This window comes from Chlorocebus sabaeus, chromosome 20, assembly GCF_047675955.1.
Source record: "Chlorocebus sabaeus isolate Y175 chromosome 20, mChlSab1.0.hap1, whole genome shotgun sequence".
In the NCBI taxonomy this organism is placed as follows: Eukaryota; Metazoa; Chordata; class Mammalia; order Primates; family Cercopithecidae; genus Chlorocebus; species Chlorocebus sabaeus.
The window spans coordinates 66,695,501-66,719,175 of NC_132923.1; the positions used below are offsets into that span (position 1 = coordinate 66,695,501).

General features: G+C 37.1%; 2 protein-coding genes across 10 annotated transcripts in view; one reads left to right on the forward strand and one right to left on the reverse strand.

Moving 5' to 3' along the window:
- SRSF11 (serine and arginine rich splicing factor 11) overlaps window positions 1-8,203 on the reverse strand; it is a 46,390-nt gene extending 38,187 nt beyond the window's left edge. For 4 of the 8 annotated variants that reach the window (XM_007978320.3, XM_007978318.3, XM_038001608.2 and 1 more), the window contains exon 1: window positions 8,101-8,203. The gene's annotated coding sequence lies outside the window, so the exon portion shown is untranslated. The remainder of the gene's footprint in view (window positions 1-8,100) is intronic. The other 4 variants (XM_038001635.2, XM_038001617.2, XM_038001595.2 and 1 more) reach the window with 2 other exon arrangements.
- Window positions 8,204-8,294: 91 nt separating this feature from the next.
- Window positions 8,295-23,675, forward strand: part of LRRC40 (leucine rich repeat containing 40) — a 63,369-nt gene continuing 47,988 nt past the window's right edge. For both annotated transcript variants that reach the window (XM_007978313.3, XM_007978314.3), the window contains exon 1: window positions 8,295-8,491. In XM_007978313.3, the coding sequence (XP_007976504.1) occupies window positions 8,341-8,491 (151 nt within the window). In that variant the 5' untranslated portion in view covers window positions 8,295-8,340. The remainder of the gene's footprint in view (window positions 8,492-23,675) is intronic.

Here is a 23,675-nt window from a genome sequence, read left to right on the forward strand (position 1 = left end):
AAACTAAGACGGTAATAATAATGCCCACCTCATTGGGGTTGTTATGAGGATAATAAGTGAGAATACTAATACAAATGCTTAGAATAAATTACTATTATGATGACTATTCTATAAATAAAGAAACTAAGGCTTAGAAAAGTTAAGCAACTTGTCTAACATATAAAGCAGGTAATAGTAGAGCAGGGATTTAAAAAACCAAACCAGGTACTACATCTCACGCCAAAGCCTGTATTTCCACTATGTTGTACTGTCTCCCACTATGTCTTCTCATAATAAATCCAGAAAAATTTAAACTCACATGAAAGATATAACTCAGGAGAGTTAGTTTACATAGTGAGAACAGTTTCTTGTTTAGATTTCATATTTTAACATAAGTTTTTTTGTGGCATGTTAAAAATTATAAAGCAATAAGTTTAATGCTAAATACTCAAACTATATGACTGTAAAAAACATAAGCGGCTTCTATTCTACTCCCTAATTCTTCTCCCCTATGTGTGTTCTCATCTACTGTAATAAATACTTCCTCTAATTAGCCACATGAGCTAATGTGTCCTTTATGTGAAAAATGGGGATAATGATGCCATTTGAAGTTCTAAGATTAAAAATATGAATACAAAGCACTCAGCAGAGTGCCCAACACATAGGCACCGAACAAATGTTACATGTCATTATAGGAAAGTCAGTTTCCAACTCTCCAATTTCCTCATCTTTTCTTTTTAATTTTTTTTTTTTTGAGACAGGGTCTTGTTCTGTCACCTAGGCTGAAGTGCAGAGCTCACAGCAGCCTCAAACTCATGGGTTCAAGTGATTATCCTGCCTCAGCCCCTTACCCCCACCCCTCCAGTAGCTGGGACTATAGGCTCACACCACCACACCCAGCTAATATTTTAAACTTTTGTTCAGACAGGGTCTCCCTATGTTGCCCAGGATGGTCTTGAACTCCCACCGGGGCATCCCAAAGTGCTGGGGGATTACAGGCATGAGCCACCACACTTTGCGTTTCTCATCTTTTCAATTGATGACTAACAACAGTAATACTTGTCTTACTTTACAGCAATATTGTCAAAATTAAATTGATAAGAACATACCCTATAAACAGTTAAGTTATAGTAAAGATAAGAATTATGCCATTATTAGATGCCCCTTCTCTTTAAATAGGCTACTGCAATGCAAACATGACACCAATATAAAAAGACACAAAACAATTGCACCTATCTTTGATTAATATTAAATTAAAATCAGGCATAATGGCTCACACCTGTAACCCCAACACTTTGGGAGGCCAAGGTGGGTGGATCACCTGAGGTCAGGAATTCGAGACCAGCCTGGCCAACATGGCAAAACCCCAAAAATACAAAATTACTCTACTAAAAATACAAAAATTAGCCGGGTGTGGTGGTGTGTGCCTATAATCCCAGCTACTTGGGAGGCTGAGGGAAGAGAATAGCTTGAACCCAGGAGGTGGAGGTTGCAGTGAGTCAAGATTTCATCACTGCACTCCAGCCTTGGTGACAGAGTGAGAGCGCATCTCAAAAATAAATAAATAAATAAATAAATAAATATTAATTAAAAGTACCGTGACATGGGTCAGAACAAAAAAACTATCAAATAACCAAAGCATAAATTTTTAAAAAGTAAAATACTACTCACAATTTTACTAAAATTAAACAATTTTAGTTCCTAAAAATAAAGTACAGTAAGTAGTTTTTAAGGGCCATGTTTCTTTCCCCCAATTGCCACCCCAGGCACTTGAAACAATAAACTGTTGTTAGTTTCAAGCCACAATTAGCTCAGGCTAAAGTCTAAAGCACTTGGAGATATTGATTAAGTAATTATTTTAGGGGAGGGATGAGATCGTAGAGATGAAATATTTCTAGGAAATGAGTTGAAAAGAAAAGCAAAAATGTCAGCACCTCTGAGATGGCCATAAAGTTGTACTGATGGCTGATAAATTTAGTGTTGAGTGAAAAACATGTACCTCTAGAATGATGATGGCTGGGTTCACAGATTTTCATCATAGGTACCAAGTCTTTAAATGTCCACTAGTATTTCAACACTCCAATGATGCATACCTTTAAAATATTTAAGCATATGTAACTGTGATATTGCAAACGATGGAAAAAAACCAACCTCAAGTAGAAAAAAAAAATTGTGAGCAGTCTTGAAGGTATTCTGAAAGCTAAACTAGCACTTACCAAATTGTGAGTATAAATATGTGGTCTAGAAATCTAAGTATCAAATTTTAAATTAACAATCTATTGATTGTGATTGTTAACAAACTACCAAATTATTCAGATTTTTCTCCTTAAGTTGATGTTTAAGGATAAAGTCTCAGGGACCATATTGTGTCTTATTAAAACTGTAGGCAAGCTTTGCTATATAAACAGTATTTGCCAATTATAAACATTTACTGTATCTCCCTTTTTAAAGTAAATGAAATTGCAAGCAGAAACCAATTGAACAAAATTGTGGGTGGGGAGGGGGTGGATAAAAAGTAAATTTTAAAATAGTGGATTTTCATTGAAATTGTTTTTAAAACAGACTTACTCAGTAGTGTATGTGTTAACATAAAGATAGTGTTTGGTGCCCTAACTTTACTTCTGTATTACTTTACTAGTTTAAAGCCAAAAAAAACAACAAAAAAAAAAAAAAACAAAAAAAAACACCAAACATAAAATCCATACAATTAATACACAATCTGAGACTTTAAGTCAGAGAACACATTAATCTTGGAAAACAGAGCAAGAATACTGCACTAGCTTTTAAAGGTTAGGAGTAATAATCACTGTGAATAATAGGAAACACTTCCAGCTGATTTTAGAACAACCAATAAACAAATCTCAGTATTATAGTGCTTTTTTGAAAATGACATAAGCAGGATTAGTTTACCACCACCCTTGTTTCAGTTTCTTTTTATAATATAATGAAATAAACTGGAAAACCCCCACATTAAAAGCATTTTTGATAATTTTTTTTTTTTTTTTACTATTCTTCCACGTTCAAGTAAATAAAACTAACATTTAAAAAAAGCCCTCATATAAGAGGAAAAAAAATTTTTCCTAAATCTGGGGATTAAAATTTTTTTGTGTTGAAAATAGAGCTGGGTGTGGTGGCTCATACCTGTAATTTCAGCCCCACAGGGTCTCGCTCTGTGGCCCAGGCTGGAGTATAGTGGAGCAATTTTAGCTCACTGCAACCTCTACCTTTTGGGGTCAAGCCCTCCTCCTACCTCAGCCTCCCGAGTAGCTGGGATCACAGGTCATGCCACACCACGCCCAATTAATTTTTGTATTTTTTGTAGAGACAGAGTTTCAAGATGTTGCCTAGGCTGGTCTTGAACTCCTGAACTCATGGGATCTGCCTGCTTTTGCCTCCCAAAGTGCTGGAATTACAGGCATGAGCTACCATACCCGGCCAATCCCAGCACTTTGGAAGGTTGAGGTGGGAGGATTGCTTGAGCCTGGGAGTTGAGACCAGTCTGGGCAATATGGGGAAATCCTGTCTCTATAAAACATTAAAAAATTAGCTGGATGTGGTGGCATGAGCCTACAGCCGCAGCTACTGGGGGGCATGGGGTGGAGGTTGAGGCAGGAGGATCACCTGAACCCATGAGTTTGAGGCTGCAGTAAGCTCTGCACTCCAGCCTGGGTGACAAAGTGAAACTCTGTCTTGGGAAATAAAAAAAAGGGCGGGGAAGACAGAAAATACTAGAATCAAATATTAAATCTCCTAGAGCAAGCTGTTTCACGATTCAAAAGTATGTAAGAGAAGCAGAGAAAACAAAGAATATACAAATGCATTATTCCAAATACAATGCACTTTCTCCATTAGAAAAAATGACCATATATGACTCCAATAACAACATAATACAAATTTCAAAGCCACATTTGAAACTATCAATAAAATGCAAAATATATACTGCCTTCACTGAAAAGAAAAGAATGTCTTCTTGGCCAGGCATCATGGCTCATGCCTGTAATTCCAACACTTTGGGAGGTCAAGGCAGGTGGGCTGCTTGAACCCAGGAGTTTGAGAACAGCCTGGGCAATATGGCAAAACTTCATCTCTACCAAAAAAAAAAAAAAAAAAAAAAAAGTGAGGTGCCTGTAGTCCCACCTACTTGTGAGGCTGAGGTGAGAGGATCCCTTGAGTCAGGGAGGTCAAAGCTGCAGTAAGCCTGGGCAACAGAGTGAGACTCTGTCTCAGAACAAAAGGAAAAACAAAAAAAGAATGTCCTCTCCTTGCTACTTTTAAAGTTGGCAATGATAGGCCTGAAGGGAAAACAAATGTGAAACTGCAAGTCTAAATATTTAAAGAAAGCTAAAATGTTCTCTCAATAAATAACTTTTACCATAAGATAGCAGCCCCCATAGATAAAGCAATATTCTGAAAGATAACATAATACAATTCAAAATAGGCTAAATTTGTTACTTTACACAAAAAGAAACTTCCTGGAATGTCTGCAAAACAAATACACTTTGCTCTTACTTGACTCCATTTTATAAACAAATGTGCTTGCAAATCTGCACAAATTAACTCAATTTACTCTTACTATAATTTCAGACTTCAATAATCCATCCCATCAATTGTACCTTTTATCTATGTCTTTATAAATTTTAATGGTGGAGACAAGCTGCGCTATACTTTGATAACAGTCTTACTTTCTGTTATGAAACAAAACAGTACCCTTTGGCCAATGTGATTTTTAGGCTTAACATAAATTTGGTTTCTTCACTTTCTCTTTGCATTTAGCAAAGAAGCTTGAAGAGGGAAGGCTTTCATCACATAAATAAAATGAATATAATAAATACTAGCTAGACACTTCCATTACAAAAGGTAGCTGTGCAGTAGTCTGCAGCCTTGACACAGGGGACATTCATTTCATATTATTTTAGTAATGTATATAAAGTCAATTTTTCTAAAAAAGCAAATACTTTGACTTAAATGCCAGTGTTGGAAAAGAGTTAGAATTTTTGCTTTCAATGTATTCTCCTTAAAACAATTGAAATGGAGCTAATTCTTACTAAGTATTTATAACTACTTTTTCATAAAGAAGCTCAATTGAAGTTAATTAGTTTTCAGTTTCCATCAATTTGAGACAAAACATGTTATTTTCTCTATTGCATGAGGTAATAATTTTCACTGTAACTTGCTCAATCTGCACTTACTACATAAATACAATACAGCAGGCTGGGTGCGGTGGCTCACACCTGTAATCCCAGCAATTTGGGAGGCCGAGGCAGGTGGATCACATGAGGCCAGGAGTTTGCGACCAGTCTGGCCAACATGGTGAAACCCTGCCTCTACTAAAAAAATACAAAAATATTAGCTGGGTGTGGTGGCGCATACCTGTAATACCAGCTTCTTGGGAGGGTGAGACATGAGAAATCACTTGAAGCTGGGAGGTGGAGGTTGCAGTGACCAAGACTGAGCCATTGCACTCCAGTCTGGGTGACAGAGTGAGACTCCATCTCTCTCTCTCTCTCTCTCTCACACACACACACACACACACACACACACACACACGCACACACTACACATTGTATTACAGTAACTAGTACATTCTTACATATGTCAGTTTATATCTATTGGAGTTTACCACAAGCATATGGCCACCGGGATTTTTTTTTTCAGAATTACTCTTTGCCATTTAACAGAATATACTTTCCTTATACAAGATGAAACAATGTTTTAATACAGTATCATTAAATGTCAATAATGAAATATTTAACTTCAAGAACAACAAATTAAAAAATTATACCTTGCTGTTATTTTTTAATAAATTGAACTAGGCAGGGTGTGGTGGCTCATGCCTATAATCCCAGTGCTTTGGAAGGCCCTAGATGGAAGGATTGCTTGAGGCAGCTCATGCCTGTAATCCCAGTGCTCTGGAAGGCCCTAGATGGAAGGATAGCTTGAAGCCAGGAGTTCAAGACCAACCTTGGCAACACACACTCGTTTCTACAAAAAATAAAAACAATTAGCTGGGCATGGTGGTGTGATGGCTACTCAGGAAGCTGAGGTGGGAGGACCGCTTGAGCCCAGGATTTCGAGGTTGCAGTGAGCTGTGATCACACCATGGTACTTCATCATGGGTGACAGAGTGAGACCTGGTCTCCTAAAAAAAAAAAAAAAGAACCAAAGAAGAATCTATTGTAGGGGGAGGCGTGGTGACTGTAAAATTTTGTACTCGAGCAATTCAATTCTCCAAAGGTGGGTTGTTACTTCCCCAAAGGTAGGTTGTTATTTCCTACAAAAGAGAAAAAGGTGGTTCTTTAATAAATAAATCTTCTTAAAAACAACTTAAGTGTCTCTAACAATGATTGCAGGATTAAAAAAAAAAAGCAAGTTGGGAATTATGAAAAGCCACTAGGCAATCATGGTGATTAAAATGAAAGGTTTTGGAAACAGATCTAGGTTAAAATTCCTGGTTGTGCTATTCAGATAAACTTGTGAGGTTGGGTAAGTTTCTTTACCCCTTTTAGCCTCAATTTCCTCATCTGCAAAATTAGTCACTGTGTTAAATAAGAAATAGCAAAGAGAGGTATTATTAGCACTGAGCTTGGTATGGGCCCAATAAGGCAGCTATTACCATTACTGTGAAGGCAAGCTGACCAGGGACCTCATTAATAACCTTGCAAAAGCTGCTATGGTCGTTTTCCTTTAAAACTCAGGCTGGGTACGGTGGCTGACACCTGTAATCCCAGCACTTTGGGAGGCCGAAGTGGGCGCATCGCTTGAGGCCGGGAGTTCGAGACCAGCCTGACCAACACGGCGAAACTCCGCCTCTACTAAAAAATACAAAAATTAGCCATGCGTGTTGGTGCGCGGTTATAATCCCTGCTGCTGGAGAGAATGCGACAGGAGAATCACTTGAATCTGGGAGGCGGAGGTTGTGGTGAGCCGGGATCACGCCACTGCAGTTCAGCTTAGGCGACAGAACGAGACTTTGTCTCCAAAAAAAAAAAAAAAAAAAAAAAAAAAATTCAAGACAAAAATCCACTCTTTGCTTTTTTTTTGCAGGGTAACAACTATTGGTAACTTTCTCTTGTTCGATATTACTGTAAAGGACTCTACAGAACTAAGAACAAAAAGGGTAGAGTTAAAAACCGAATTTTACAGGTAGCAATAACATGGACTCAGGTAAAAGTGCGTGATGAAGAATTTGTCAAAGGGATTTCATCCTACCTTTCAACTATTCTACCAATCCTCGGTAGACTTGTTGGGGGTTAGAATGGTATTCCCTGGCATATGCTTTTAAAACAAAATCATTTCAGGCAAAAGAAAAGTCTAGCACCCAGGATAGTACATACTAGGCAGGATGAATCTTAATAATTACTTGTTGAATGAATCAATAAGTTGTACATTTCAGATGAAAACTTTAATTTCCTAGGAAACACCGACTTATTGAACAAAATTTTCATTTGCTATTATTCCGGACTTACCAAGAGCTCAAGATTCAAATTTTTATCTTCACTTATTTCAAAAACCTTATGCGGTAGGAATTATCCCCAAAGTAATGAAAAAGAGGAATGAGCTTTAAAAGCGGTTGAGTAAACTGCCTAAAGTTAACACAGTTTCTAAAGTGAAGCAGCTGAGATTTGAACTTGTTTTTTGGGGCTCAAAAATCCAAGTTGTCTGAGCTTCACTAAAGCTTGTACCACTACCTGTTTCCCTAAACTGTCTGATACAGAGAACATTTATTATATTTTAAGGATTTTTGTTTTTGTCTTCTATGTTGCCAGTTCTACCACTTCACATCACCTCCTTTGCTGGGTGGGCTATGCACCCTCAATACAACGAGAATGGTGTCAGAGTACAGGCCCTAAGAACAGAAAATTTGTTTTACTCTGTACGCCGGAGGTCTGGCGCCACCACCACAAGCGACAAACACAGGCTGGGGTCCAGAAAGGCTGCCGACCGCGCCCAGATCTCAAGTTTTAGTTCAGGCCCACGTTCACACTAGGAGAGGGGAGAAGAGAGGGTTATCTTTCCCGACACCCTCGCCACGGTGGAAGCACGGAGGAGAAGGGTGGAGTCGCAGTAACAGTTTAAACAATAAACCCAAAAACCCCTCTTAAGCCCGTGAAACGCACTTACTTGAGCGAAGTAATTCCAGGACGCTAGGCCGGCACTGGCAACGGAAAGGGCTTCTCTGTCCTCCGGCCCAGGGGCTGGTGCTGACGACATCTGGACTGCGCCGCAGAGAGTGAAGGCCCAGCGCGAGTCCGCGAGCTAGGCGCACAGAACGCGCGCTCACGAAAGGGGCGTGGCATCCCAGCGGCGCCACCTTTAAGCGTCACGGGCGGGGCTGCAGCTTCTGGACTTGGGACTTTGAACATGTCGCGCCTGAAGCGGATAACGGGGCAGGATCCCCGCGCTGGTTTCAAAGCCGCTGGAAGAGACTGCGGTACCTCGGTACCCCAAGGGCTATTAAAGGCAGCGAGGAAGAGCGGCCAGTTAAACCTGTCGGGTAGAAACCTCAGTGAAGGTAAGACCCAGAGGTACCATCCTATTGTGTCTCCTGTCAGAAAGCCTTTGGCCCAGGAAACCTCCCTTTTCTCTGGGCTGGCTTTGGCCGCTTTCGCAGATTGCTAGCCAGAATTTCTGTGCTCTGATCTAATCCCTGTGCTCATTTCGACCGGTTTGGTCAGCCCAGTTCAGTTCCTTCCCAGGTTCCCGCAATCTCTGTTAAAGGGACCCTGCTAAAAATATGGTCAAAATTTAAACGGGGCGCTTTCTGGGATTCCCACAGTCTGTGGGATGAGCAACATAATATGTGACGAAACTAGCTATCACATCACGGGCAAATCTTTTGTTTCTTTGGCTCTTATTTTCCTCCCCTTATTTTAATCTTCAAGGACAATTACCAAAGCCAAAATTATGTATTTTATCGGCCCTTTGTGAAACTGCACTGTTCCCTGCCGAGACGCTCTTCTGTATGCAACTGTGCAGAGTCCTAATGACAAGGAATAATACGTATATTTTCTGAGTTGAAGATCAGGATAGATGCCATACAGAGTGTTTGAATGTGGGGACATCTTGAGAAACTTGTTAAAGACCAACAAGCACAAATCTGGATATCATGAATGAATGGTCAGATGCTCTTCTGATTGTCGTGTGTATGTAAGAGGGAGAGGGAGGGGAGTGGAGAGATGGAGAAATACAGCATTCTTCCTGTAATGTTTTTCTTCGTTTATATTTAGGTTTTAAGACTGATTAAAACTTTCCATTTTCCTTCTAATGATTGCTTTCTTATTGTGACATGTATAAAGTAGATTAGGCAAGCAAATGCTTGCTGAATGAATGGAAGGACATATGACAGAGAATCCCTACTCCACCTAAAAGAGTTTTTGATCGATGGGAGCATATGCATTTTCAAACTACAGTTGTGCATATATATATATATATATATATATATGTATATATTTGGTTTCCCCGAAGCCTGAAACATTTTTCTCTAAACTTGCATACCTATCATGCTAACACTCTGTTCTCTTACCTGTTTAATTTTTTAACAGTATTTATCACTATCAGAATTTATATCATTTATGTTTTTTGTCTTCTCTGCCCTCCAACCAAAAGGTTAATACCATGAAGTTAGTGAGCTTTGTTTTGTGCTTTGTTGTATTTCTATCACTGAAAATAGTGCTTGGTACGTAGTAGAGTCTTATTAAATATTGTGGAAGCAATAAGTAAGTGAATGAGTATTCTCAAATCGTAAGTGGTGTGCTGGAATGTACTTATTGACTAGACTCAGGTGGTTTAGTCTGTTAAACTTTAAGAGAGCACATGGATTCTGACTCTTAGGTCTGTGATGATATGGATTAGAACTGCTTAGGCTATTGTTGTATAACCAGAACCTAACACTTACCTGGTACGTAAAATGATTTTAAATGAGTAAATAAACAGTATTTCATAGCAGGGAAAAATATAAATGGGAGAAACTCATGGTATTTGTAGCTTATATATAAAAAAGGAATCCCTGTTACTATAATATAGAAGGTCTTTCCCTGTGTGGCTGTATGTAGCCTTCAGTTTCATCACTTGTCACTGAAACTTTGATAGGCAAACCACTGTAATTCTGAACTATTGGCAGTTCGTTACAGGGTCATGCTTCTTATCTTCCTGTCTTTGCTCACATAACATTGAGATGATTAATCGCTCTGTGCCCTAATTTCTCATTTATTATGCAGGAGTAATAACAGGACCTATTAAGGTTTAAATGAGATAAAATGAAATAAAGTGCCTGGTACATAAAAAGTACACAGTAAAAATTCACCATTGCTGTTATCATGGCAGTAACCTTCTAATTGGTTTCCCGGAGTTTTTACTTTACATCTCACTCTTGCTACTCCAGAGGCTGAGGCAGGAGGATCACTTGAGTCCAGGAGTTTAAGGCTGTAGTACCCTATGATCGCACTTGTGAATAGCCACTGCACTCTAGCCTGGACAATATTGTGAGACCCTGTCCATAAACAACAACAACAACTACCCTCACACTCTAAATCCTAGTGTCATTACCAAGAGTCATTTTTTTCCCAAGGAGATCTTACATCACTCAAAACGTTTAATGACTTCCCATAGCTCAGAAGATACAGTATAGGTAAAGTTTTTAGCACAGCATACAAAAGCCTTTCTAAACCTTTCCCTTAACTATTTACTCTGTGGCCTCTTTTCAGCATCTTATGCTTTAATAATGATAGTAGCTCATGCCTGTAATCCCAGCACTCTGGGAAATTGAGAGGCAGGAGGGTCAAGGAATTCAAGATCAGCCTGGGGCAACATAGTGAGACCTCATCTCTACAAAAAATAAAAGAATTAGATGAGCATGGTGGCATGCGCCTGTAGTCCTAGCTACTTGGAAGGCTGAGGTGGGAGGATTGTTTGAGCCTGAGTTGTTCCATTGCACTCCAGCTTGGGGAAGAGAGTGAGATCCTGTCTCTAAAATAGTAATAATAATGACACTAACAAAAATTACCTTCCCCCCAAAAAACCATACTTAAAAAAATTTTAAAGGACTATTTTAATGAAAGTTGAGCAGATGGTACATTATATTCTCATATACCCTCTGTCTCCAGCTTACAGTTTCCTCTGTTATTAACATCTTGCATTAATATAGTATGTTTATTATAATTGATGAACCAATATTGATACATTATTATTAACTGAAGTTCATAGGTTTGTTAGGGTTCATTCTTACTGTTGTACAGGTCCGTAAAATTGACAAATGCATGTCATGTATCCACCATTAGAGTAGCATACAGAATAATTTTACTGCCCTAGAAATCCCCTGTGCTCTACCCATTCATTCCTTACCCATCTTTCCCTGAACTGTGGGCAACCAGTGATCTTTTTCCTGTTTCTGTAGTTTTACCTTTTCCAGAATGTCTCTTAATTTGAATCATACCAGTACGTAACCTTTTCAAACTGATTTTTTAACTAATCAGTGTACATTTAAGGTTCATCCATGTATTTTGATGACTTAATCATTTATTTCTTTTTATTGCTGAGTAATATTCCATTGTATGGATGTACCATTTTGTTCATTCACCTTTTGAAGGATATCTTGGATACGTCCAGTTTTTGGCAGTTATGAATAAAGCAGCTATAAATATTTATGTTCAGGTTTTTGTCTGGACATATGTTCAACTCATTTGGATAAGAGCCTAGGAGCATGATCCCTGGATCATATAAGACTATGATGAGCCCTGTAAGAAACTGTCAGATTACTAATACGTACCATTTCACATTTCCACAAGCAATAAATGAAACTTCTGTCTTCCACATTCTCACCAGCATTTGGTATGATCAGGTTTTTGGATTTTAACCATTTTAGTGGGTGTATTGTGTTATCTTATTGTTTAAATTTAATATTTCCTAGTGACATATGATGTTGAGTATTTTTTAATATGCTCATTTGCCATCTGTATATCTCTTTGGTGAGGTGTCTATTAATTTTTGCCCGTTTTTTAATTGGGCTCACTTCCTTATTGTTGATCATAGTTGTCTTTTTATGCCACTTGTTTCTGCTCAGCAACTGATTGTTCAATGAATAAGTGACATATATAAATAGACTGGTGGCTCGTTGGTTATGATTCTTAAATTTTGTATCATATAAAGCCTAGATAAATGCGGCAGAGGTGTTTTTTGACCCAGTCAAAAGTAATTGCAGAAAGTGATTTTTCTTTTATTTTCTGATAAACTTACTAACTTGTCCCTTGTATTGATTCCTTGCATGTTGTATTTTTAATATATGTTAATCTAAAAAAAGTCTTATTATCTTTGTTTTTACCCCAAAATATTAGTACCTCAAATTATGAATTACATTCAAGATATATTTAGGTTTTTTTGTTTGTTTGTTTGTTTGTTTTGTTTTTTTTTAGAGACAGGGTCTTGCTGTGTCACCCAAGCTGGAGTGCAGTGATTCAGTTGTGGCTCAATGCAGCCTCAAACTCCTGAGCTCAGGCCATCTTCTCTCCTTAGCCTCTCAAGTAGCTAGAACTACTTGTGTGTGCCACCAAACCCAGCTACTTCTTTTATTTTTTGTAGAGACTGGATCTCGCTATATTGTCCAGGCTGGTCTCGAACCCCTGGCCTCAAGTGATCCTCCCACCTCAGCCTCCCAAAGTGCTTGGATTATAGGCATGAACCACCATGCCCAGCCCAAAAGATATTTTAAAACATGGCTTCTTTCAGATTTTGCTCTCTCCCTTGCTCTCTCTCTTGCATGCTCTCTCTCTCTCTTTTTCTCTCCCTCTATACATATGTATATATAAGATATTTTATGTGAAATGTATGAGATAAATATGAAACTATTTTGTATGCTATAGGGAGTTACACAGATACTTATTCAAATGGCATTTATTGTTTATCTACTATCTATGTTTCTTCCAGATATAGTTCTAGAGGAAATAAAGATTAATGACACCTTCAAATAATTCATAGTCTCATAAGTGTTTTAACATAAGCTTTATTTATTATTAAGAATTGTACTTGTTAAATAATAATTTAAATTTTCATGTTATACTTTAATTCCTTGTCTCTCTCTTCACATTTACATAGTCATATTTGTAAAGTAGAGTCATTTCTGTTCCTTCTTTTTTTTAGAGGTAGTGTCTCATTCTGTTGACTGGTCTAGAGTACAGTGGCATAATAGCTTATTAGACCTTGAACCCCTGGGCTCAAGTGATCTCCTGCCTCAGCCTCCTAAATAGCTAGGACCATAGGCATGCACCACTATGCCCTACTAATGTTTAATTTTTTCACAGAGATGGGGTCTTGCTGTATTGCCCAGCTTGGTCTCAAACTCCTGCTGTCAGCAATCCTCCTGCCTTGGCCTCCTGAAGTACTGGGATTGTGGGTGTGAGCCACTGTATCTGACCCCATTCCTGATGTTTCTACATTGGGAAAACAAAATGTAGTCTTTAATTTTTACATATATAATGAAAAACAGTTAAAATTCTGTTGATTCTTGCTCTTAGATGGTAGCCTCCTTAAATAGAAATTTTCTTAATGGAAGCCGTACAAGGGCAGTGAGAGATTTTATTACCCTGATAGTATTGTTTACTAGACTGCTAACCCAGTCCAGTCCAGTGATAAAGAGGTTTATTCTTCCTAAACCTGTTTAGGTAGAGTAAGTCTTGAGGGTATTAACTTTTACCCATAAGTGAAACCTGGTTACTCTTTGGGGTGTTTAGGTATACAATTGACACTTAAATAGTTCAGGGGGTGTGGGGCTGACTCCCTTGTGCAGTCAGAAATCCATGTATAACTTTTGACTCGCTCGAAACTTAACTACTAATAGCTTCCTGTTGACTAGAAGCCTTACTGATAACATAGTCAATTAACATATATTGGTATATTATAGGTTTTATATACTATATTCTTAGAATAGTAAGCTAGAGAAAAGAAAATGTTATTAAGCAAATCATAAGGAAGAGAAAATATATTTACTATTCATCAAGTGGAGTGGATCATCATAAAAGTCTTCATTCTCGTCATCTTCACGTTGAGCAGGCTGAGGAGGAGGAGGAAAAGCAGGGATGGTCTTGCTTTCTCATGGGTGGCAGAGGCAGCAGAAAATCCATATGTAAGTGAACCTGTGCAATTCAATCACATATTGTGCAAGGATAAATTGTACTTTCTTTTTGTAGGCTCTAGTTCTTTTTTGAAAAATACCATTTACCATAAATAAATAATATTTATTATTTTCTTGTTTATAAAAGCAGGTCTGCTATGGAAAGATTAGAATCTGTAGAGAAAACCATGAAAAGTGAAGAAGCCAGCCAGGGTTAATCACTGTTAAATGTTGTAGAGATTTTTCTTCTAATACTCTGTGTGTGTGTGTGTGTGTGTGTGTGTGTGTGTGTGTGTGAGACTATGTATAATTTGACTATTTTTTATTTTTTATTTAATTTAGTTTATTGATTGAGACAGGATCTCACTCTGTTGCCCAGGGTGGAATGCAGTGGTAAGATCATGGCTCACTGCAGCCTTGACCTCCTGAGCTCAAAAGTGATTTTCCACCTCGGCCTCCCGAGTATCTGAGACTACAAGGATGTGTCACCATGCCGGGCCAATTTTTATATTCTTTGTAGAGATGAGATCTTGCTATGTTGCCCAGGCTGGTCTTGAACTCATGAGCTCAAGCGACCTGTCCACCTCAGCCTGACAAAATGCTGGGATTACAGGCATGAACTGTTGTGCCTGGCCCTATTTTTTATTTTTAACAAATTTAGAATTGTACTGACTCCTGTTTTTCTGACTTCTATTTGTACATTTTCATGGTCACTTGAAAAATCTTATTTTTAGTGGCTGTATAATCCATCTTATGACTACTATAATTAATATGTATTAATATTTAAGCAATCAAATTTTGTTGGCAATTTTAAGTAATAATTCTGTTAGTTCTATAGCTTACTTAGAAAGATATTCTCAAATAGAAATAATTGTTAATGACCATCTTCAAAGGAAAATATTGTACATGTAAGTGACAGCTCTTTTTATGAGCAGCAACATGAGAATATATTGTCAGTTTGGTTCAGTGTTGCAGCTCTTTTTCATTGGACTAGATAAAATGAAGATGGAGTTGTAAAGGAGGTGTTGATTGTTGCTTTCCAGCTGCAGGACCATGGCAGAACAGTAGTGCAAGAATGTTATTGGATGATTATCTAAAACTGAGGAAAAGTAAAAGGTGCCAGAGTTTGAAACAAAAGAATACTGTAAATTCTAATGGAAACTGCACTGTTGATCTGAAAGGCAAATTGGTAAGAGGATAATTCATTAAACAAGCCAGTTAAATTAGCTTGGAAACTAATTATTTGAAAGGAAAATATGGGTGTAAGGCTATCCTGCCTTACCTTGAAGAGAGCAGTTTGGTTACCTTTTATTTGTGTAATTAAGTAATTAGGTCTAGGGCACCTAATCATCAAGAAAACCTACTGTTCTAGGGTAATGAGAATTTGCCTTATTCAATACATATAGTTTGTTGGAACAGAATAAAAAGTGTGACACAGGGTTAGGTGTACTGTGGCTCACACCTTTAATACCAACATTTTGGGAGGCCAGAGCAGGTGGATCACTTGAGCCTGGGAGTTCAAGACCAGTCTGGGCAACAAGGCAAAACCTCGTCTCTACTAAAAATAAAAAAATTAGCCGGGCATGGTGGCACACCCCTGTAGTCCCAACTACTTGGAAAGCTGAGGCAAGAGGATCACCTGTGTCGGGGAGGTCGAGGCTGCAGTGAGCTGTGATCTGGCCACTGCATTCCAGTCTAGGTGACAGAGTGAGATCCTGTCTCCAAAAAGAAAAAACTAACAAAAAAAAAGTTTAACATGAACTATGTATTTTCAAGGTTTTAAATAGCCATCTTAAATCTGTATAATCCATGTTCTGCTTTACTATTTAGCTTGATTCTGTATTTTGACTAGTAGTGTTAATGGAACTTATTGTGATATTTCTAAATAGCTAATGAGAATTAACCAAAGTATCCAGAATATTTTAATAACAAATAATTCCAGAAAAAACTGTGCTTCCAGGTGAGGCGATTGTTAAAACAAGCTAATTCTTAAACAATTGTTAGAAATTAAAGCAAGAGGAAAGCCCATATATATGTATATATGTATATGTACACATACACACAAGTATACATACACACATACCCATGTGTATATATATATATGCCAGAATCTTAAGGTGAACATTTAATCTTTAGTCTATTAAAATCTAAGGAAGGCTTTGTGTTTGGATTACAAGACAAGGAACTAGATAGTTAATTGAAAGTCGTATTCCTGTTTCTTGGTTCATTAAAATAATTGTTCTGAACTTAACATCTCAATTTCTTGAGATATATATGTCAAGTTATTATTACCAATGTCAGCTTTTTTTTATAAATTAGTGCAAATTTAAATTATTCCTGTATTAATGTCAACTCACTCATCTGCATTTTAATATGTTTTCTTGAGTAGGAGAGGAAAAGGAGGAGTTAGATAACAAGTGAATGTCCTCTGTCATAGATACTGTCATAGGAAAACACAGACTGGGAAAAATGGAATTACAGTTTTATTAAGGCTTATCTTCATCATAAAGGTGAAGGTACTCTCAAAGTAATAAATTTGGGTATGTTTTTCTCTCACAGAGATTGGTAAATATACTTTCCTTTTCATATGTTAAACATTGTTTCATTTTTCTTACAGTGTCCTTGATGGACTTCAGGATAGAACAGTTCCCATTATGCTTTCTGACTTAATAATGGCTCAGATGGTCTAAATCACAAAGCTATATCCCTTTGAGTCAAACTCAAGCTGCAACTAAGTTGATGCTTTTCATATAACTCTTTATCTTTGGGGTGTGTATTTGTGTGTATTTTTTCTCATTAAAATTTAAAGATTATCTGAAAGTGATAGTGCAGTATTGTGCTTTGACAATATGGGGTTCTTTAATGTATGAGTCCATTGGTGGCCGTGAATAAACTACTGTGGAGAAAACTGGAATATTTATCGATGAGCTTTCCCTGATTTTTTACATAGTGATTTGATTTCTTGGTTTATTCTTTTAAAGTGCTCATAATTGGGTAGACAGTTCAGTTAATAACATTTGTAGGATAAGCTGTTATTTTCAGAATACTATCCTAAACCTAGCATAACCCTTTTTATACTACTGTTGTTAGGTCCTAGCATTTAAGTGTCAATGGGGACCTCTCATTTAATCAACAAGGCAACTGGGGACGAGAGAATGCCATATTAGGTTGCTGATCAATATAATTAGTTGCAGGGTTTAAACCACAGCCTTAGGTCCCTGACTCTTAGATCAGTGGTCTGTCTGAGATACCATACCGTGTATCATAGTTTAACATGTTTACTGTTTTTTGGAAGATAGGAATTGACATAGGCTAGGATATGGACCTTAATGGGAATTGGACATGATTTTCTGCCTTAAGGAAATTATTACTGTCATTACCGTGGGTGATCGTGATATCTATGAAGTTGTCCAAAACAGTCAAAAAAGATTTTTAAATCTCATGGTTTGTTGCTCCTATAGTTTACTGGCTACATTTTTTGTTTTTTGTTTTTTTTGGAGATGAGTCTCACTCTGTTGCCCAGGCTAGAGTGCAATGGTGTGATCTTGGTTCACTGCAACCCCTACCTCCTGAGTTCAAGAGATTCTCCTTCAGCCTCCCAAGTAGCTGGGATTACAGGCACCTGCCACTACACCCAGCTAATTTTTTTTTTTTTTTTTTTGTATTTTTAGTAGAGATGGAGTTTCACCATGTTGGTCAGGTTGGTCTCGAACTCCTGACCTTTGGTGATCCACCTGCCTTGGCTTCCCAAAGTGCTGGGATTATAGGCATGAGCCACTGTGCCCAGTTACATTATTTCATCCTTCTGTGCAAACGCCATTTTAAGCATGTTTTTTATTTCTTCTCTGTCTCTTTATCCACCCGTATCATAAATATTCTCCCCAAACTAGGTAGTTCTCTGTGATCAACCCATTTGTGAGTCCTCATTTCTATAGTTAGCTGTTACCAGTGGAAAAAAAGAGTAAGACAGTTTGCTAAAAAAAAAAAAAAAAAAAAAAAAAGGCCGGGGGTTGGGGGGCTAGGTGTGATTGGCTCATGATTATAATCCCAGCACTTTGGGAGGCCAAGGTGGGAGGATCACTTGAGACCAGGAGTTCGAGACCAATCCGGGCAACATAATTAGACCCCGTCTCTACAAAAAATTTAAAAATAAGCTGGATGTGATGGCACGTGCCTGTAGTCCTCATAGTTCCAGCTACTTGGAAAATGAAGGCAGGAGGATATCCTGAAGCCATGAGTTCGAGGCTGCAGTGAGCTATGATCACACCACTGCACTCCAGCCTGGGTGACAGGCTCTCAAAAAAAAAAAAAAAAAATCTTTTTTTCCCGCACTATTTTTAAGGGCCATGTTGTCCATTGTGGAAGCCTGTACTCATGTTGGCTTTTTAAATTTTAAATAATCAAAATTGAATAGGATTAAAAATCAAGTTCATCAGTTACTTTAACTACATTGCAAGTGCCATATGTGGCTAGTAGTAGCTATCTTATTGAATAGTGCCAATGTAGGGCATTTACGTCATTGTAGAAAGTTCTGTTGAGCCGTGCTGCTTAAGGATATTGTATCTACCCTGTGATATATATTATATATGTATATTTTTCCCATAGAATTGCCTTGATGTGTTATATCACCTATATTTTAAAATTATTCTCTTTTGGGGTTAACGTTATTGAAGTATCATTTACAAAGAGTATGTTGCATCCATTTTAAGTGTACAGTTCAATTAGTTTTGACAAATATATACCATCATGTAACCAGTACTACAATCAAGATATAGAACATTTTCAACATCTTGAAAAGTTTACTTGTGCCCCTTTGCTGTCAGTCCTACTGTTGGCTCCACATAACTACGGATCTGCTTTTTGTCAATGTAGATTAATTTTACTTCTTTTAAAATTGCATGTAAATGAAATATTACATTTGCTATTTTTTCTTTTTTTGCTTAAGGCTTCTTTTGTTTAGAATCATATTTTTGAGGTTCATCCGTGTTGTTTATATCAGTTGTTCTTTTTTTATTCTTTCTTGAGACGGGGTCTCCTTCTGTTGCCCAGGCTAGAGTGCAAGTGGCACAATCGTAGCTCACTGCAACTTTAAAATTCTGGTCTCAAGTGATCCTTCTGCTTCAGTCTTCCAAGTATCTGGGACTCATGGTGTATGCCACCATGCCTGGCTAATTTTTTTGTTTTTAATAGAGACAAAGTCTTGCTCTTTTTCCCAGGTTGGTCTCAAACTTCTGGGCTCAAATGATCCTCCTGCTATGGTCTCCCAAAGTGCTGCAATTATGGGCATGAGCCACCATGCCCAGCAGTTTTTTAAATTGCTGCACTAATGTGAATGACGAGTTGATGGGTGCTGACGAGTTGATGGGTGCAGCACACCAACATGGTACAAGTATACATATGTAACAAACCTGCACGTTGTGCACATGTACCCTAGAACTTAAAGTATAATAATAAAAAAAAAAATTGCTGCATAATAGTCCATTTGTGTATACAATTCAATTTATTTATCCATTAACCTGTTGATGGACATTTGAGTGGTTTCCAGTTTTTGGCTGTTATGAATAAAATTGCTATCAGCTTTCTTGTATAGTCTGTTTTTTTTTTTTTCTTAGAAACATTTCATAGGTCTTATAAAGAGAAGGCATGACTGTGTCTTGGGCAGTGGTGAGATAAGGTGGTGGATCTCTGTGCCTCATGTATAAGTCTTTGTGTAGACATACCATTTCTGTTGAATCCATACCTGACAATGGAATTGCTATATTGCGTAGTAGTTAGTAGTAAGTATAGGTCCTGGCATGGTGGCTCACACCTGTAATCCCAGCAATTTGGGAGGTCAAAGCGGGTGGATCACCTGAGACCAGTGTGGCCAACATGGCGAAACCCCGCCTCTGCTAAAAATACAAAAATTAGCTGGGTGTGGTGGCGCATGCCTGAAAGTCCAGCTGCTGCTTGGGAGGCTGAGGCAGAGAACTGCTTGAACCCAGGAGGCAGAGGTTGCAGTGAGCCAGGATCGTGCCACTGCACTCCAACTTGGGTGAGAAAGTGAGACCCTGTCTCAAAAAATCCCAGAAAGTGTTTATTTAACGTAAGAATTCATCAAACTCTTTCCCACTAGCAACATACGGGAGATTCAGTTGCTCCACATCATTACCAGCACTTTGTGTTGTCATCTTTTAAATATTAACCATTCTTGTGGCTGTGTTGGCATTTTTTTTGTGGTTTTAATTTGTATGTCCTTTAAAACTAATGATGTTTAGCATCTTTTCTACCACCTCTTAGCCATTTGTGTATCTTCTGTTAAGTGTTTGTTCCAATTTTTGTCTTTTTTTTTTAAAATAGGGTTTTATTCTTGGGTAACAAGACTTTGTATATATTTGAGATACAACTCCCTCTCAGATATCTATATGAGTATCTGTCTAATATTTTCTACCAGTGTAGCTTATTTTCTTAATGGTAGCTTTAGAAACATGTAAGTTATAAATTTTTATGGAATCTAATTTATCAATTGTTTTTCTTTTATGATGAGCTTTTTCTGTCCCAAGACATTTTTTGCCTATCTGAAGGCTGTGAAAATTTTTTCCTGTTTCTTTTAGAATTTTTGTAGTTTCATCATTTACATATAAGTCTGTGGTCCATTTGGAGTTAATTTTTGAGTGTGTCACAAGGTAAAGGTTGAGGTTCATTTTTATAGTTTATTGTATAGTTATTCCAGTACCATTTGTTGAAAACATGATTCATTTTTGGTAAATTCTATTGGCACCTTTGTTGAAAATCAATTTTCAGTATTTTATTGCGTGGAATGTTTTCTGAACTCTTTTTCCATTGACCTATATGCTAATACTACACTATCCTTATGCTTATGCTAATCCTTATGCTAATACTACACTATCTTGACAAATGTAGCTTTATGGTCAGACTTGGAATCAAATACTGTAAAGCCTCCTGTTTTGTTCTTTTATTTCAAAATTGTTTGACCTAATTTAGTTCTTTTGCATTTCAATACACATTTTAGAATTGGCTTGTTAATTTCTACAGAAAAGCTTTCTGGGATTTTTGTTAGGATTGTGCTGAATCTATAAGTCACTTTGGGGAAAAGCGACATCTTTATAATGTGGAGTCTTCCAAGCTGTCTTATGTTACATTTCTTTACTTATCTAGACCGTCTTTAAGTTTTCATAGCAATGTTTTGTATTTTCACGTACAGATCTTGTACATACTTTGTAAATTTAATACTCTTTCATGGTTTTGTCTTGTATTGTAAATCTTTTAACATTTAAAAAACTTTTTATTTGATTGCTAATACATAGAAACGTGGTTGATTTTTCCATATTGAGCTTGAATTTTGTGACCGTTCTAAACTCATTGATTGCATATAATTTTTCTGTAGATTCTTTAGCACTTTGTATATAGATGATCATGTTGTCTGTTCATCAGGACAGTTTTACTTCTTGTCCAATCTGAATGCCTTTTGTTTCTTTTATTTATTTCTTTTTTTTTCTTTTCATCTTACTACATTGGTCAAGACCTCTAGTAAAATATTAAAGTAGTGAGAATGAGCATCCTTGCCTTGTATACTCTATTAGAGAGAAAGCACTGTGTCTTCCACCATTAAGTATGATGTTAGTTTTAGGTTTTTCACAGATGCCTTTTATAAGACTGAAGGAGTTCCCTTTGATTCCCAGTTTTCTGAGTTTTTATTGTTGAATTTTGTCAGATGCTTTTTTTGTATCTCAACAATCACATAGTATTTTAAATTTTTCTGTTAATATGGTAGATTGTATTGATTAATTTTCAAAGGGTAAACCAGCCTTGCAGTCCTAAAATAACTCACACTTGATCATGATATATTACCCTTTTTATATAGAGTTGCAAAATTTGTTTAGGAATTTGGGTCTATAATCATTAGATACGTTGGCCTGTGGTTTTTGTTTTATTTTCTCTTTTAATGTATTTATCTGCTTTTGGCATCAGAGTAAGACTGGCCTTATAAGATGAATTGGGAACTGTTCTTTTCTCTATATTTTGAAAGAGCTTGTGTAGAATTAGTATTATTTTTGCTCTAAATGTCTGGTAGAATTCACCGGTGAAAATGCCTGCCTGGAATTTTCTTTGTGGGGAGTTTTAAGTAGCTAATTCAATTTCTTTAATAGATGCAAGGCTACTTTCTATTGTGGTTGTGCTTTTTTTTTTTTCTGTTCTAGGGCTTTATCCATTTCGTCCAAGTTATTGGATTTGTTGGCATAAAGTTGTTCGTAATATACCCTTATCTTTTTAACATCTGTAGGATCTATGACATTCTCACTTTGATTCCTGATTTTGATAATTTGTTTCTTTTTTTTTTTTCTTCATCTGTCTAGCTAAGAGTTTATCAATTTATTAGTCTTTTTATATAAGTATTTTTTATTGCTTTTTCTCTGTTTGTTTCTATCTCATTGATTGCCACTTTTTATTTCCTTGCTTCTGCTTTCTTTGGATTTAATTAATTCTTTTTTCTAGATTCCTAAGATTGTAGCTTAGATCATCGTGGGATGGGGTTATAGATGAAGCAACAGGAGACATGTGCTGATAATTGTTAGAACTGGACAATGGATACATGGAGTTTTATTCCATTATACTGTTTTTTTTTAAAATGTTTATTTTAGGTTCAAGGGTACGTGTGCAGGTTTGTTACATAGATAAACTTGTGTCACAGGGGTTTGTTATACAGATTACTTTTATCACCCAGGTACTAAGCCTCATACCCATTAGTTATTTTTTTCTGATCCTCTCCCTCTTCCCACCTTCCACCCTCAAGAGGACCCCAGTGTCTATTGTTCCTTTCTTTGTGTTCATGAGTTCTCATCATTTAGCTCCCACTTATAAGTGAGAACGTAGAGTATTTGGTTTTCTTCTCCTGTGTTAGTTTGCTAAGGATAATAGCCTCCAGCTCCATCCATGTTCCTGAAAAAGGCATAATCTTGTTCTTTTTCATGGCTGGATAGTATTCCATGATGTATATGTACCACATTTTCTTTATCCAGTCTGTCAATGATGGGCATTTAGGTTGATTCCATGTTTTTACGATTGTGAATAGTGCTACAATGAATATTTGCATGCATGTGTCCTTTTGGCAGAATAACTTATATTCTTCTGGGTATGTACCCAGTAATAAGATTGCTGGGTCAAATGGTAGTTGTGTTTTTACCTCTTTGAGGAATCGCCATCCTGCTTTCTAAAATGGTTGAACTGATTTACACTCCTGCAAACAGTGTGTAAGGGTTCCCTTTTCAGCAAAGTTTCAGGATACAAAATCAAAGTACAAAAATCACTAGTATTCCTATACACCAACAACAGCTAAGCAGAGAGCCAAATCAGGAAGGCAATCTCATTCACAGATGCTGCAAAAAGAATAAAATACCTAGAATACAGCTAACCAGGGAGGTGAAAGATCTGTACAATGAGAATTACAAAACACTGCTCAAAGAAATCAGAGATGACACAAACAAATGGAAAAACATCCCATGCTCATGGATAGGAAGAATCAATATTGTTAAAATGGTCATACTGCCCAAAGCAATGTACAGATTCAGTGCTATTCCCACCAAACTACCAATGA